General features: G+C 49.0%; 1 protein-coding gene across 3 annotated transcripts in view; it reads left to right on the top strand.

The window, feature by feature from the left end:
* The window catches only part of SHANK3 (SH3 and multiple ankyrin repeat domains 3), a 369,137-nt gene that overhangs the window by 292,218 nt on the left and 59,411 nt on the right, over nucleotides 1-17,508 (top strand). For all 3 annotated transcript variants that reach the window (XM_080390963.1, XM_080390961.1, XM_080390962.1), the window contains one exon: nucleotides 5,933-6,057. In XM_080390963.1, the coding sequence (XP_080247089.1) occupies nucleotides 5,933-6,057 (125 nt within the window). The remainder of the gene's footprint in view (nucleotides 1-5,932; nucleotides 6,058-17,508) is intronic.

The following is a 17,508-nucleotide window of genomic DNA, read 5'->3' as shown; positions in this document are numbered from 1 at the left end:
CCAGGAGGTAACCCCCCAGTGATAGCAGATAAAGCTGGGATTACCTAGGTAATGGTATTAAAAATACCAGGTTTGAGCACAGATGTAGCAAAACTGGGGTGAATGGGGGGGAAAGTAGCTAGAGGCAGATTGTTCATTTGGGAGGAAACTGGAGCAGCAAAAAGGAGCGTCAGGAACCAGTGGAAAGGTTACAACAGTGTGTGAGTGATGTGACTGGGGCTGTTTGACAGGGGTGTATGCTCGGCAGCTCTGGGCAATAAACCATATTGGTTCTTCTGACCATCCCCTGTGTGTCCACCCTGCTCCTTGGTCTCCAGCTGCCAGCAGAACAGCCCTACAGATGGATCGGGCATCTCAGTACCAGGCTGGTGCCTACTGCAGTCCCCTTGACATCGGCATCTGTCTACCACCTCCGAAAAGCTGGCTTTTAGGGAAGAGCAAGCTCCTGAGGTTTGTTGGGAGCCGTCCCTTCCCCGTGGCCAGTACTGACCACAGGCCATTCTGAAAGGCATGCTGCCTGCAGGCAGCGCGTGGGTGCCTGCCTACAGCCATGCTCAGGCAGCATGTGCTGCAGCATCTTCTGTGTAGGGCTCCATCTCCTGTGACCCAGAGGAGCACAGGTTTCCCATATCAGGCTTGTGGCTGCACAGACTTTGCCTTTGCCAGAGCATTAGTTTCCAGAGGCGCTTCTGCCCCCTTCAGAAGACTCTGGTGCTTTGGAAAGAGACATCCCCACCACCAGGGTCTCCTGCACATGGCACTGTTGCAGGTGCTCCATAGGGTTGCTGTCAACATACATTTCATTTAGTTTTGTTCTGTTCTGAGAAAATGATGTGCCCGGTGCCCACAAGTAAGGGCAGGGCTGGGCTTTCAGGTGGTAAGCTGATTTTACGACTTCTCTGGTACTTACCCAGGAGGCTTTAATTACTGTGTACTGCAGGAGAATTTTCTCCCTTTGCAGTAGAGTATAGAGCAGTGTCAGTACTGGCCTGGCCAGGTACAATCACAGCACTGGTATATTTGACTAAATTGTAACTAAAAGCAGCTGTAAGGGAAAGTTCTGAAACAAGGCAGCACAGTTGCAGACTCCAGTAGGTTTCCTCCGTATTGCCTGAGTCTGTGATTAATATAGGCAGATGGGCAGTCCAGCGCTGGATTGCACCTACACCTGGAAGTCACAGCTCCTCCATCCACTGCCTGACGTGGCTGTTGGAGACACCCAGAGCAGTTAGCCCTGCAGACCTCATTGTCTGCATCGAAAAGGGGTGGTTTGGTTCATGTTGACTTGTCCATTACTAGAGCTTCTTTCTTGTTCCCTGTAAGTGCTGGGACTTCAGGCGGTAGCAGAGGAGAGCTGGTTGCTTTCTCTGTCGGTGTTTTTCCCCCTTGTCTGTTAAATTATGCTTCTCGTATTTGTTTCATAAGGATACGGTTCCAACTTCAAGGATGTATTTTCTTGTTTACTGAATCTTTAAGGCACTAGTGACACTTTACAAATCGTGTATCACGGCATGCAGTTACTGTATATATATGGCTTCCAGCCCACGGAAAATTATGTGCCTGGAGTCCTCATGTAACACATCAATAATGCAGGTGACAAAATTGGCTATAAGGCTGGGTTTCCTAGGTTAATTTTATCTGTATTCCCTATCAGTTTGTGTCTTTGATGACCAGTACAAAAAATGGATCCTTGAGCTATCCCTCAGGTGACTCTTTTCTGAGCTGTGACTTAGGATTCCTTCACCATGCGCTGGCTGTCACCAGCCCCATGGTAGGGAAGTGTGGGGCAGTGCTGCTGAATTGTGCAACCGTGGGATCCAAGGGGGGGCAAGCCTGGTGGGATGGGTGTATCTGGAGTCACTGTGGTAACCTGGTTTGCTCACATCAGGCTCCTTCTCCTGGCTAGGAAACCAATTAAATTGTCATCTGTCCAACTCTGTCCTCCCCGGGGACCAGGGCTTCCACTTAACCTTTTCATGACTTAATTATGATGCATGTATGATGAGAGGGCAGCACTGGTTGTCATGCTGATGCTCCTGTTTTGTGAAGTACAGTGCTGATAATCTACAGAGACCGTATGTCTCATTATAATTATATAAATAATTTACTTGACATTCAGAGAGCCTGAGTCTCCCCTTTTTCTCATTTTCAGAGGTTCAGGCAATATACAAGGTCTTTCTCACCTTAAACTTTGTATCCATCTGGGCCTGCATCTAGCGTAAGTTATTGGGCACCTAGTTTTGCAGCTGCAGTCTACAGCAAGGTCATGTTTGTGGTTCTTTGAGCTTCAGGCTATTGAAAAAAACTTGCTGGTCAACACAGATCCAAAGAGTTGAATTTAACGTGGGGGAAGTCCTGAGGGATTTGGAGAAATCAGATGTTAACGTTAGCATTTCTAAAAATAGGTAAGATGACTTATCAACTGTTTGCCACTTAAGCTAGTTTCCATCAAAGGAAGAAGTCATGGAAAGCTGTTGATAAAAACCATCTCAGATCATTCAGCATGTTAACATCTCGTCAGGCAAACTTGGTCCGGTACTAGCTAATGGCTATCTGATTTAGCAGAAAAATCTTGCATAAAAATTTTAAATAAAATAATAAGTGGTATGGTAAATGATGGAAATATTTTTTTCTGTGTTACATCAGTGTCTATACATTTCACACGAAAGGAAGAATGTAGGTCACATTTACTGGAGTGACCTGATGTCAAAGGAGATGTATGTGCAAGATCATCCACTGACTGTGTTACTAAATCTACTGCTTTATTAGGGTTTTGACACAGCTCTTAAAAAATACATTGTTTTGATAACAGACTTAGATCAGGGGTCCTCAAACTACGGCCCGTGGGCCGGATACGGCCCCCCAGGGTCCTCAATCCAGCCCCCGGTATTTACAGACCCCCCCTGCCGGGGGTTGGCGGGGGGGGGGGGAACCAAGCAGCCGCAGATGGCTGCATGCCACTTCATCCGCATGCCAGCCCCCTGGTTAAAGTTCGAGGACCCCTGACTTAGAGTGAAAACTAATTTACCTAGGCCTGTTGATACAGTACATCACTGCCTATATTGCTAACAAAACTAAACCATGCTTTCTGCATACATCAGCTGAGGTGAGGCAGACCTGCAGGGACCTTTCTTGAAGGCTCTGGCCGTTGTCATGCATGATATCAGACTAGATAATCACGTTTTTTTTCTGACGTGCTTTTTGCATGTGTTTAAGGCAAATGGTTTTTTCAAGCATCACCAGCCACTAAAGAAGACATGTGGTGTTTGATTTCATAGAAAGTTAGCCTGGATCCTTCAGTGCATCCTGCTCAGAGCTGTCCCTACACTATCAAAGAGTGTCCTTTTACCAATGGCTCTTCCGAATGAAGATGAGACAGTGAATCCTGCACAGACTAAAGATTCCTGTGAGAAAAAGACACCTCCATCAATCCACTGAAAAGCCCTGAGTGAGAGCCTTTGGTTCACCTGGCTCTGAAATTGCCAGCCTGGCCAGGGTTTGGGGAGCGTGTCTCTCTTTAGAATTCCTGAGCTCTGCATCTGAGCCAGCTGTTTCATGCAACCGTGGCCTCACTGTTGCATTTCTTACCACCCAGTTTCAGCTTCTCCCCTACCCATGTGAGAATTACTCTGCTCGAGGCAGGGACAGTACGAGCTATCACAGCCAGACTGTGAGAGTCCCTTGTGCTGGTGTTGGTGCTGGTTTGCAGGCCCTTCTTCATGCTCCTGTATTAATTACACTTTAGAGAAAGTCATGCAAAGTAACGCATCACAACATCACATACACCATTTGCCAGGAATCTGTATGCACCCCAGTCAAGACCACTAGAACTAAACTTACTGCTTGCGTAGAGCAGGGGGCTGAGATAGTCCATGTCGCCGCCACTGGTGCCAGGAACTCTGCACCGCACTTTTAAACTGATGCTGTGCAAGTGGCAGTGCCGTGCTGTTGGCCAGCCACTGGTCAGCAGCCCAAACGTGGATGTTTCAGGCGCTGGCATCTTTGGTGCATGACATATGCTGCATCATTTAGCAAAACAGTGGCTTGTTAGCCTCATCTCCTCCTGGTGGTTTAAGTGTGTTCAAGAGCTACTCAGCGGAATAACTGCTGTATTGCTGTTGCAGGAGAGGACTTCTGCTGTACAGCTGCGATTGTTACTTGACAGCTAGCCTTGAACAAAGGGGCTGTCCCAGGGAGAGCAGGAGAAAAACCCACTCACTGACCCTCCAGTGTGTATCACGCTTGGCAGGAGAGTGCACATCTGTCAGAGTGTGTCTGGGGGTTTCAGCCCCTTACTGCTAATGCATCAATAATTTTCTTTGTCGGTGACAGTCAGGTGACGTGGAGTATAGTCTCTTGTTTCTGCAGGCAGGGAATACAGAGTAGTTGGCACAGGTGGTTTCAGGATTGCACCTTCACCCCCCAACTCCCTCACTTGCTGCATACTCCAGTATCTGGTAGCCCATCTTCAGCTTCATCTTTGAGGCTGCCTCCAGCTGAGAACAGCTCCAGAACCAGTGTAGCACAGAGGTGCTACAGTCCCCTCGCTAGTCCTGGGACTGCCACTAAGTGGAGGAAGAGCTGGAATGACCCTCTAGATGCTGCTCTCTGGAAGGCTACACAAGTCAGTGCCCAGGTGTCGTAGTGCCAAGAAGCAGCACTTTTCCTGGAAAGGTAACTTCTCTCTTCCCTCATCTGTGGCACCAGCTATTCAGAACAGCTGCCTGCCTGATAACACCTGAAAGCAAGTAATGAGATTGCATGCCATTAGAAAAGGGATGTCTCGAGCTTCAGGTGTCATATAAGGCCTAGTGAAGAGGTCCTCACTGATCCAATGCTATGGTCTTGTCTAGCGAGACGTGAATCCCCTCTGGCCAAAAGCAGCTACACAAGCAGCAGGTCTGTTTGCAATAAAAATCTTCTCAGAGCATCGTGACCAGCCCCTGAAACAGCCACAGTGATATATTCTGTGCTGGGGACAGCAACCCATCAGGGTACCGCGGGCAGTTTCGGGTGAGCGGAGTCTGGCCAGCACATAAAAAGTAGCTGTGGCCTTTCTGCTTAACTTCTTTAATGGATTGGGTGTTTCTGAACATCTGCAGATCTGCCCTTGATAAACAGGCAAAGGAAGCTTGTTCCTTTGTCGCATCGCACAAGGTGCATACATCACATGGGCATCTCTCTGCTGTAAGTAGGACATTCCCCATGCAAAATTACTTCATCCTGGATGGACAGTGAAGCAAGATGTGCTGGAGCTGGATAAAGTAGGCGTGCTGCCTGGGTCTATCTGAGAAAGTCCCTTCCCTGGAAATGGTGGTTTTTTTGAGGGTGGGAGCAGGTTTTCCAACCAGGAATGCAATTCATATCTCACTGATGGAGAATGGGGTTCATATGACTAATGTTGATGTCCATCAACCAGTGGCTCTCTGCTCCTGAGCTAATGGTCTCCTGTAGAGGACCAGCATGAGAGGGGCACCAGTCTGGGGCACTGGAAGCAGGTGCCATGTCTGCAGCTCAGGTGAATGGTGCACATGGCTTTTTCTCTGCTGACTAAGAAAAAGGCCTGGAGCTGCTAACTCAAATGTAGACATGGAAGGAGTGAGTTCTTCCCCTCTTGGCATTGTTCATAGATGTCCTCATTTTGTCTGTGGTACTGGGAGGTGGATGAGGCTTTAAGGACCTTGTGGGAATATATGTGACTCTGGGAGTCACACATGTCCAGGAGGCTCTGGGGCTCTCTCAGAGTCTAAAGCTGATGAATACTGTAGATATGTAGCATTACCTCTGGTTCCTGCGTTGATGTCAAGCTAAGCCTTGCATACGTGTTCTTTCTGAACCAATGTACAGATATTTTCCTAGGCTCCTGAACATTCTTGTCCACCTTTTGGTTGCTTTTTGCCACACTCAATCTCTCTCTCTTTGTGTTTTGCAGCTGAAACCCCAATTGAGGAGTTCACCCCAACCCCAGCCTTCCCTGCACTCCAGTACCTGGAATCAGTGGATGTGGAAGGTGTCGCTTGGAGAGCAGGGCTTCGCACAGGAGACTTTCTGATCGAGGTGAGCCCGGATGCGGCAGGGAGAGTGACCAATGGCTGCCAGCAGCGTCTTGGTCTGCAGGGCAAGGGTCTACAGTTTGCATAAAGTTATTTTCCTTTATAAAGTGCTTTGGGAACTGGGTGGTAATTGTTCCTGAAATGCCTGCTGCCTAGATACCTTGATGAAAAAATGTACTTCAGGTACAATAATTTCAAGCAGATACAGGCTGTCTGTGCTAGAATATGAGCTGACAGATTCCCTTCTGCTGACTGAAATTATGGGAAAAATGGAGGTTGGAGAAAAGACTCATTAGATGCCTTCTCTGGAGGCCAATCAGGATTGTTTTGTACTGATACTTATTACAGCTTTTACCCAATGTGGCACAAGTATTGGGGATCTAGAGAGAAGGATTACATTGACTGGGTACATAGAGCTCTGCTCTTGTATCTCCCCTTTGGCCCCTTCCCTTTCTCAAGAGGGCGATGCTGGGGGCTCTGTACTGCCTTCACTCTGCTCTGAGGCCACAGCTGACTGGATTTTCCTGGGCATGTTTAAAAGAAAGGAAAGCCAGGATTAGAGTCACTGGCAACTTGACGTTGAACAAGTGGCCAGAGGGCTTGGCAGCAAGGCACAGCGATGCGACACAGAGGTGCAATCTCCCCAGAGCACAGGGGTAGGACTCTGGAGCTGGCTGGCAGGTCTCCAGCAGTGACAGCACTTGCTTGTTCCCACAGCTTGGCATTATTATTATTTTATTACTATTATTGTTGTTGTTGTTATTATTATTATTATTATGTTCTTATTTGTATCAGTGTATGCGCATAATGTCAGCGACAGGTCAGGACAACACTGTGATATGTGCTGTATGGCGCACAGCCCCTGCACAGAGCAGGTGGTGACAGCTGGGTCCCAGCACAGGGACAATGGGATGCTCCCGTGCTGATGCTCACTGCCTCTGGACAGTGAGCTGATGCTGCAGGGAGCAGTCTTGGCATATCAGCTGCTTCATCTTCTAGTGAATGCAACAGAGGATGGTTTTAAGGAGTGATTTAAAAGAGAGCAATAACATTGATTTGTTAGTGTTTATAGGGACTCTTCTCTCTATAGGAGGAAGGTGTAGGAGACATAACTTGCAAGTGAAAATTATGTTCAGAATCCATGCCAAATGGATATGGTATGAATAGGCCAAGTATGCATTTCTTAAAGCCGGAGATAAGGCCGTTACAATAAGGCAGCTGAGAAGTGGTTAAAGTGTTGGTGGATCACTCGGTCAAGATGCTCGTTTCTGTACCTTAATTGTTAAAGAGATCCCAGAGAATTTGTTTCAGAGGTGTATACACAGTCTGTGCAGGAAGGGATGTGAGGTGAATCCTGCCCCTTCCAAGGGGGTGGCAGCAGGGGTGGAATGAGGCTGAATTGACACCATACGTGCTTAGATGGGATGGGAAGGGAACCTTTGTGTGAAGGTTTGAGGTAGGCGGAGTGGTTGGGCCTCTCCTCATAGCAAGTGCTGAGCAGCGCATGCTGAACAGGCAGTCTGTACAGTCAGAGGAAGGGCTGGCATCCTGTGGGATTTTGCTTTCTTGCATCTTCACGTGCAAAAATCATAAGGCTTTAAATCCAGCAATGCAGTATATGACACTGGTCCAATGTGGTGGTGGTGGTGTGGTGTAGGTTGTGGCTGTGCGTGGTGTAAGGCAAGCAGAGCTGCATGCTTCTGGCAGGTGGATGTGTGAAGTTGTACTGGTTGTGGAAGTGCTCCTGGGCCGGTGGTGAGGCTTTGCTGAGCTCAGCTGCTGCAAATCTCTCTGCAGTCTGAAGCTCACACTGAAAAATGCTCTGTTTTCCAGGGGTGGTCCTCACAACCATACCAGGCAGTTGGTTGAGGCACCCTGGAGCTTCCATCACTGCTCTGTGGGATCTTTCTAGCTGCGCTTTCTCAGGAGCAAGTACCTCAGACACAGTGATGGACTTGACCTTGAATGCGTAGTTGATGGAAACCCTGTGCCTGAAGCAGGGACTGGCTGTGGTGTGTCCGTGCTGAGGCACTGGCTGTGCTGGGCCCTTCGTCCAAGGCAGGGAGTCCTGTGCACGGTGCCATGCCCACGCAGCTGGCTGCAGCAGGGCAGGTGGGAGGGCTGACAGCCAACGTGCAGAGATGTGGAGCCATGTGCTGCCAGGAGCACGGGGAATCCCGTGGCCAGTGAGCCACAGGGGGAAGGGGAGGGGGGAGCCAGGCTTGAGGACCTCTCAGCAGAGGTACAGGTTGGCACTTGGGCTTACTTGCAATGGGAAGAGCACAACAAGGGTCTGGAGCACAAGTCCTGTGAGAAGTGGCTGAGGGAACTTGGGTTATTCAGCCTGGAGAAAAGGAGGCTGAGGGGAGACCTTCTCACTCCCTACAACTACCTGTAAGAAGGTTACAGCAAGGTGGGGGTTGGTCTCTTCTGAGTAACAGGCGACAGGATGAAACAGCCTCAAGTTGCACCAAGGGAGGTTTAGATGGGGTATTAGGAAAAATGTCTTCACCAAAAGGGTTGGCAGGTGCTGGAACAGGCTGCCCAGGGACATGGTGGAGTCACCATCTCTGGAGGTGTTTAAATGACATGTAGATGCAGTGCTCAGGGACATGGTTTGGTGGTGGACTTGGCAGTGCTGGGTTAACAGTTGGACCTGATGATCTTAAAGGTCTTTTCCAGCCTAAATGATTCTGTGATTCTGTGACTTCTTTCTGCGGTTAGTGGGGCCCAGATTTCCCCTCCGTACTTGCAGCAAACCTCCTAGGGAGCAGCTCCCAGTGGGGCCGTTTGCTCTGTCCATCCTGCGCGTGGGCACAGTTCTTACAGCCAGAAAGTCCCCCAAAAGCTGCGAGCAGGCGGGTGCTGGCAAAGGCTGCGTGACCCAAATAGCCTGCTGCCAGCAATGCTATTTGTGCTGTTGGTGTGTCTTCTGCAGCCTCCAAAGAAAGCCAGTGAAGTACCAATTGTCATAGATCTGATAAAATGGTTATAGAGCTGATTCTTTTTCTGATACGTAGTATCATTACAAAGCAAGGAAGAATGTTAAAGGCATATAAAGTCATGGAGTGTGTGAGGAGCAGGTTAGTGCTGCAGTGGAGCAGCCTTGTCCTGGCTGAGACTTGCAGGCCCTCTCCCCTCCCTCACAGTTTGGATGTTCAACTGCGGAATAAATGTATTTAGCCGATAACCTGCCCTAAGCGGGTTACCGTTCCCTTGGGACCAGACAGCTGAGCTGACTTCCCTTGTGGCTGCGTGATCGTTAAGTCTATGGCAAGTGGAGCAATAAGCATGTGCGGTTTCCTTGGGAAGGGAAGCTGGAGGTGGGTTTAGAATGAGCACAGCAGCTTTGGCCTTAATGTACAGCCACATTGGAGGGCAGTATTAGGAAAGGTAGATGTGTTATAGCTTGAAGCCTTCTACAGGTCTGGGACCACTTTGATCATCCTGTGCAAGTGTGTGGATTAGAGAGGTGTTAAATTTGGGTAGAAGGTGCATGGGCATTTTAAGTTTGAGACTTCATTTCTAGCCTTGTGACTTGTAGCCTGAGACCATCTCTTGCTGCAATTAATCTTTAGGTTTTTAGCTTTAAAGATATCTTGGTATTGGAGATCAGTGCTAGACAGCCAGATACATGTAAGCTGCCTTCACATTGGAGTTAGCAAATTCAGATAACAAAGTACAGGTGGAAAGCCCTGAGACATGTTTGCAGGCAGAGAAGTGTTTAGTGACACTAAACTGACCTTGTGAGAGCTGACCTTGTCCGGTGGTGTGGAGCATCTCCTCCAGTACCACAGAATGGCTCTTTCATGCAAGGACAGGTGGCAGGGACACTGCTTACAGCTCCAGGCAAGTCCTGACCTGCCCTAGTCTTCCTCACACTAATTCAGCAGCTGGGAGAGGGGTGGCCATGGGTGCTGGAGGCAGTCCGGTGGGTGCTCCAGCAGTTCCCGTTCCTCCGCGAGGCTCCCCTTTGCAGGAAGGAGTGAGATGTGTTTCTGTGGGGCATTGTCACGAGGAGTGAGCAGAGCTACCTGACAGGTTAGACCTGGGAGTCCAACTGATGGTGACTTGAAAGAGACATCAAAGATCACCCAGAGAAGGAGACCTGCAGAGGGGAATCTGCCCCTGACATGGGAGCAGAGCTTCAGGCAAATTCAGCATTTAGCATTGAAGCTTTTTCATTAATTAATACCAACCTACAATAACTGTAGTACGGGACCTGACTGACTTGTACGGTGTTGAAACTGCAACATCCCAGCCCTCTGGCCAAGCCTGCTGTGCCATGCAGATCCCCCAGCCTTTTAGCCTTCCATTTCTCTGCAGCACCTTCTGTATGAATGGAGGGCATGACTGGCCTGGACCAGCTGAGCCTGCTTTGTTGGCAGGTTGGGGTGGCTTTGCCAGTGGGATCCATGGGATGGCTGTATGGAGTACAGGATGCTCATTTGATGAGCACTGGTGTCCTCACCTGATACTTTCTCCATGTTCCCCTGTTTGGAACATGCGTTCCCAATGGGGACACATGCACATAGCACAATATACACATAAGCACACAGCCTGCCACGTGGATCAGAAAACACAGCATCATGCAAACACAAACAGCACAAATGACCTGACCCTGTTCTTCCCCAACTGATCACAATGAAAGCCTGTCAGAAGAGAATGTATACGTATATGTATATACAATATGGATCCCTCTAGTAGCTAGCCTTGGACCCCCAGTCTGCCCAGTAGCTGGCCCCTAGCTCCCCCAGTCTCCCCTCAAGTTGCTGGCATCTTGAGCATGTAAACCCCCGAGACCCACTTACTGGTGCTTGGATCTCTTGACACACCTGTGCACAGGGTTCCCCAGGCCTTAGATTCTTGGTCTGTCCGGCAGCTGGTTTCCAGTCCTGGGTCTCCCCAGCTGCCAAATGCACAGGCACGCACAAACACAAACCAGCGTCCCTGGCAGCTGCTCCAGATACTGGGCCTTACCAGTAGCTGACTCTCAAACCCACTGGTCAGTCTGGTCCCTCCAGCAGAAATTCCCAGACCCCCAGTCTTTCCAGTATCTGCCCCAGGTCTATGACTCTCTGATCCCTGGCTCTAAGCCTCTTATCCTACTCACTGGCCAGTCCAGCTTGATGATTCCACACAAATTAAATGCACCTACACATGCATCGACATATGATATGCAGGCAGTCCGGTCTCCGGAGCTGCTGGCACCCCAACACCTATGGGGCTCTACCACCCACAGCCCTTTCCCCACTTGCTGGCAGCTATACCTTCATGCACATGCACACAGAGGTACACAGTACAGAGCGCACCCTCACCCAGAAGAATGGCAACAGAGGCAGTGCAGTGACAAGACATGTCAGACTGTGGTGGCCAAGTGCAGGGCATAGCCAGGCAAGCGGACTGACAGCAACCTGGTATTCAGCTGGCCTCTTCCGCCCCTGTGCTTTGTTCTCCTGTGCTTGTTCTTGCCTGATCCATCATCCCTCCTTTTTCTTGCCTTTGTTCTTGCACTGAGCATCTCAGTAGGTCTGGCATAGTCCCAGAATGCGCTTTCTGGCATCCCATAATGAGTCCCATACCCCTGGAGGCAGTAGTTCCCCTCAGTCTGCAGGGTGACTTGGAGAGATCCTCTCCCATCAGCTTATCCCGTGGGTCTGGAACACAGAGCAGGGACTGTCCCTCTGCTGCAGGGGGCCTGGGGTAGCTGAGCCAGGGTGCCCCACTGACACTGATCAGGTCATAGGGGGGCCCCAGCTCTCATTGTGGCTCTGCTCTGTTATGACTGTGGTGATTAGCCTTTGATCGCCTAATCCACCTAATCACAACCCATCCCTTCTGCAGCTGGTACTGCCTGCTCACCCCTCTCTGTTGGAATGTATCTCCTGCTGATCACAGCTTTAACAGAAATCCCTGCTGCCAGGCTGCCCAGCATCCTTATGCTTCTCCACCTTGGATTGTCTTCTGGCTCTGAGCTGTAGCAGAGGGAGCCAGGAGCTGTGGAGAGATGTAACCTCAATCCTACAATGCCACCTACCAACAGAAATGAAAGCATCAGAAGAAGCACGTTTATAATTTTGCCCTCACAGTTAAAGCCAAGGCCCTTACACCAGCCAAGACCCCAGTCTTCCAAGTGTTTTAGCTCTGAAGCACCATAATAGACTGGAATATCTGGCCCTTCCTCTCCTTCTGCAGAGATACCATCTCTTTTTTCCTCACCTTCTGGACTTGTTGCTTTTTCTTCTCTCTTTTGTCATGCTTCAAATCCTCTCTCTCAGGAAGTCTAGATACTTAAGCCTTCTCTTCATATCGGAGTAAAGAGGTTCATTTTTTAATCCCAGCAAACCATGTGGAGTGGTCACTGGTGCTAAATCTCCTGCTTTTTATGTTGACTCAGCCCCTGCTTGCTGCAATGTATGGAAATCTGATCCCAGTTTTATTACTACTGAAGATTTTGTGTACTGCCTAGATGGTAAGCTTGTAGGGGAGCTGTCAGATGCCCAGACCTGGTTGTCCTGACCCGATTAGTGCTATGCCCACAGGGAGGGAATTCTGCCTCAAGGAGAATAAAGCCTGCAAGACAGTGGGGATGCTCAGGTCATTTTGCATAACGCACAAGAGGGCAGAGAGATTGCATCCTGCACCTCTTTCCTCTTTGTGCCTCTCTCTGTTAGGAGCCTGGACAGAGGCTTCCTGCTTTACTGCTGAGCTTTGGGCTGGCTGAAGGCAGAAAACAGGCAGAACATTGGCAAGGGTCTGCAAGGGAATCTGGTCGAGTTACTTGCATTTGTCTTGCAGCCCTTCAGCATTTTCCCATGAACTGCTGCTTGCTCTTGGCCTTTTGTGTTTATTTTATATAACCCCTTTGTTTACTTTGTAACCCCTGCCTCGCCATTTCCTTTTTTGACCTCTCCGTGGCTGCTCTGTCAGGCTCAAACTGTACATCTGCTTGTGCTTTCTGATGGGCATGCTCACTGCTTTGTTCATTTACCTAGCAAAAGCACAGAGACTTCCAAAATCTGCATCTGCCTGGGTTTCAAGAAAAGAAGTCCGGGTGAATCTCCAGCAGTAACCGCTTGGCATCTTTGTTGTCTGCTGATCGAGCAACCAAAGGATCCTGTTTTGCAGATTCTTAGGCTAAAACAAATACACGAACCAAGTGAAGTTAGTTTGTATCATCAGACCTTCTAAAGAAAGATGGTGGGTTCATCACCGATAAGCAGGCTGCCCTTTCTTCCTGGTGACTAACCTTCCCCATCTGTTACATGAGTGTGATTCAGATCAGCCATGGGCAGACTAGCCTGTTGTGTTGGCTGACATGGGCTGTGCCAGCAGTGAGAAAGGACAGAAAATTCCCAGGGCTTCTGCTTGCTTAGGGCAGGTGGATCAGAGGCATCAAGCTTTGTCCTTGATCTTCCAGTGCTGAGATCACCACCCCTCACCCTCTCTCCCACAGTATTTCTATGTATAGAAATAGCTAGATAAGTAACTCAAAGTTTACTCAGCATCTCTTTTAGCTGCATTTCCATCATATGCACTCCGAGCAGAGTGGTTGGAGAACAGCTCTAACATGAAGCCAAGTGGCAGCTTTTCTCTGGTTGGCTTCGTTAGCACCGGCTTGTTAGTGTTCTTGTTCACATTTCAACATCCAGGTGCCAGCTATCCGTGGGACACTTCAATTTCCTAAATACTGCTGTGGTCCTGCAGTCCACAGGGCTGCTGCAACACCACAGTTGATCTCAGTACACAGCCTTTGGTAGATATCTACAGTGGGATTGATCCCATCTCACTTCAGGCTTCAGTTACCTGGGTGCCTGCACCTACCTGTGTCTAGTCTGCCAGTTCTGCCTGTGGAGGCCAAATAAACATGGAGATGGAATTCGGGGAGTAGTGAATTCATCTGACCTAGCCAGGGGTTTGCCTTAAGATGTGACAGATGTGGTGGATTCGCTGACTAGCTCTCCCCTGACCAGACAGGGATCTCAGGGCAACTTTTCCCGGTGTAGGTGCCCATTTTGTGGACAGCACGTTCTGTCAGGTGAATCCCAGCACTGTGGTTTCTTGGCAAAAGGTACATTATTTTGTAGGACTGTGGGTCAGAAATACCAAGCATGGAGCGGCAGCTTGGAGCGTTTGGGTTTTGTTCTCTGTGCTGCCAGGGGTTTCTCTCAAAGGAACTGCTGGAGTCTGAGTGCTGTCAGCACTATGGATATAGCTGTGTGTGCAACAGCCACTGATACTTCTCTGGTTTATGGGTGGCAAAGCCTTGACAACAAATCAGCGATGCCTCTTCAACATGAAGTCAGAGAATTCTGTGGTGTCTGTATGCTCTGAGTTGTTAATCTCTCTGCAGACTCCAAAGTAACACTGAGATTGCTGTGAGTTTGTCCTCTGCTGTCCTCCAGCAGCAGACACAGGAGAAGGAAGCCTTTCCTGGACACAGTGCTTGCATTTGTAGATTCAGTCTTTGAACATGATTTTGAGCATGGTGTTTCCATGGCCTCAAAAAGAGATCTGGTTTGTACCCCCTGTGTCCAGGGCGCTGACTTGCAGTCCATCTGTCTCACAGAAGTCATCGCCAGTTCATGGTGGACCAGGAACTTAAATAGCTCTAAGACTTTCCTCAGGTTCATCACTGCGGAGCCCATCACATCTAGGTGTGTTGAGCCATATGGCTGTAGGCAAGAGTGTTATACCATACCCCAGACCTTGTGGTACACGTGGAGGCCTGGCTTTATTCTGTTAAGTCCTGAAAGCCATACTGTGACTGTGTTGCTAGAGATGCCTCCATCAGCCATACCTTCAATGGTGGCAGGACATGACCAGTCTCTGCCACGAACATGCAGGTTTTTTACTCCCCCTATCACTGCAGCTACCTCTGTTTGGCTGCCCAGTGCACTTCTGCAGCATCTCCAGTCTCCCAGATGTTTTTTCTTAGATGCCTCTGGAAACTGCACAGCTTTTCTGTCAGTGGCCTGGATGTCAGATGGAGACCGTTCATTTCCTGTGAGAAATACTCCTTTTAATAACAGAAAGACAATTAGCAGATGGGTTTTTGTGGCTTGGTGGGCCCTGTTTTCAGCCTGAGTCAAATCCTTATCCACTGTAGAAACTTGTGTCCCTGTTACACATGAGATGAGTCTTTTTTACATCCTAAAATGGAGGGATTTTCTCATAGTTCCCCAAGCATGTGTCTCAGTACAGTTTCCAAATAACTTTTGGTGGGAAAATGGAGAGAATATTGTCCCATCGCTCCTTGTGAGGGCTCTCTGGGGATCTTTGAGGGTTTTTCTAGCAATGAATTCCTCTGTTTTACAGTGAAACCGTAAGTTTGGGCTGATTGTCCTCCTGAGCCAGCTTTTGAACCCACAGCTGTATGTTCTCTTCTCTGTACGGTCATAGAAGTGCTAGTTGGAAGGGTTCTCTGAGAAGGACTACATTAGGTCAGCTGTGGATCTGTCCAGCCAAGCTTTAGAAACCTTCTGCAGGATGGTGGTGCTGCAGACTTTTGGGTGGCCTGTTCTGGGGCTGCACTGCGCTCCTGGGAGATATTTGGTTTTGCTGAAGTCCGAATCCAACCTGAAGCTCCCAAACCACAGTTTGTAGCTGTTGGCCACATTCACTACATGATCTGCTACTTCCAGAAAGAGTTTGGTTTTGCCATCTCTGTAAGTGCCCTGCGAGCAGTTGTAGACTGCTTGCTTTTTTTTTGTCGTGCAATCTGGGTTTGGACCTCTTCAATTTCTCCCCATCTCTCTTGAACTCAGTGGCCAAAAACTGAACACTGAAAAATATTCCAGGTGCAGCCTCACCAGTGCTGAGTAAAAAGGGTGATAATGTCCCTCAATCTGCTGACCAGGCTGTGTGTTATGTTGCCCCAGCATGCAGTTTGCCTTCCTCTCTGTGAGGAGGTTTTTCTTCCTTATAGGAGAGGTGTTCTATCCCACTGATCATTTTTGTGCTCCCCCTCTCAACCTACTCCAATGGATGCAGCTGCCCTTTTAAGAAGTCCCCAACCTGTTGCTTCCCCACTAGTAGCTGCCCATCTTACATTATCCACTACACTTTGAGCTCTGGAGCATGCTTTATCCATGAACGCTGAAGCATAAACCAAAATTAAACACTTTGGTCATGTCTGTATTTTCCATGACTGATTTTACATCAGCAGACTCGCATTTTCCCTGAACTTCCTTTTGGTGCCAGTGTACCACTAGAAGATATCCTTGTTCTGCTTAACGTCTTTTGAAAGTCTTTGCTGCAGCTGGGCTTTGGTCTTCCTGATATTGTCCCTGGTGCTTGAGCATTGGTTTTATTGTTTGCGTACCTGTCAGTGTTTCTCCTTCTTGCAGTTTATTAAGTTCATTAAGAAGCTTGATACCTTATCACACTAACCTGCATAAATACCCGGTCTTCCTAAATGACAGGGTGGGTGGGTTGTTCCTGAGATCTCAGAAATTTTTCTTCAACGACCAGCACCCTCTTCCCTCTTGGGCTGCTTCTCAGGAAGCTGAAGTCTGTCCTGAACCTCAGGATCCCAGCTCTGCTACTCACCTTTCAAGCCTTCCTCCAGGAGTTCAGTGCAGCCGCCTCACAGTTGCTGCAATATGAGCTGCCCTGTTGACCACATTTGCCACCAGTTTTTTCCCTGTTGGAAAAAGCAGGGCAAGTCAAGCAGGTGGTCACCTCTAGCAGCCAGTGTTTGTGTTAGGATATTGTCACCAGCAGTCTCGGAGCCTCGTGGATTCCCTGGCCAATGATCCATTTCCTTCCCAGCAGAAGTCTGGACCGTTGAAATCCTGGAGAGGATGAAGGCTTGCAAGACTTCCACTATTTGTTTATGGTCAACTACACCCACCACCTCCTCTTGGGTGATGGTAACAGACCCAGCATCCCTCCTGCTCATAGCCTAGGTTCATAGACTCTCAGAAGGCATGTCTGTGCTCCTACGTTGCAGCTCTGTGCAGTTGGGAGCTCCATCACACGGAGACAATTTTCCTCCCCACCTGTCTTCCCTGAACACCCTGTAGGCAGCTGTGGCCACATCTTGATCAAGGCATGCTGTCCCAAGTCTCTGAGTCTGACCACATCATGGCCCTGTGACTGCAGTAGGGCTTGCAGTTCTTCATGTTTGTTGTCCATGCTCTGTGAACCAAAGGAAGGTCTGAATACCCAGTCCTCTGGACAAGAAAATGAATGTCCTCTTGTGGACCTTTACTGGCATACCTCCTCCATACCTTCCTCTCTTATGTCTGGGCTTAGGTCCCCACTCTGATGACCCTAATTTAAAACCCTTCTCTCCACATCAGTAAGCATGGTTGCAAAGGTGTTCTTCCCTCTCATAGTTACACAGGGTCTTTCTTTCCCTGGTAGTCTTCCATCATCCTCCAGCGAGATACCAGGATCAAGGAAGCTGAATTGCAGCCTGCAGCATCCGCTGCGTGGCCAGGCATCAATC

Source organism: Falco punctatus (assembly GCF_963210335.1).
Source record: "Falco punctatus genome assembly, chromosome: 6".
In the NCBI taxonomy this organism is placed as follows: domain Eukaryota; kingdom Metazoa; phylum Chordata; class Aves; order Falconiformes; family Falconidae; genus Falco; species Falco punctatus.
This window is presented reverse-complemented; position numbering and strand designations above follow the sequence as displayed.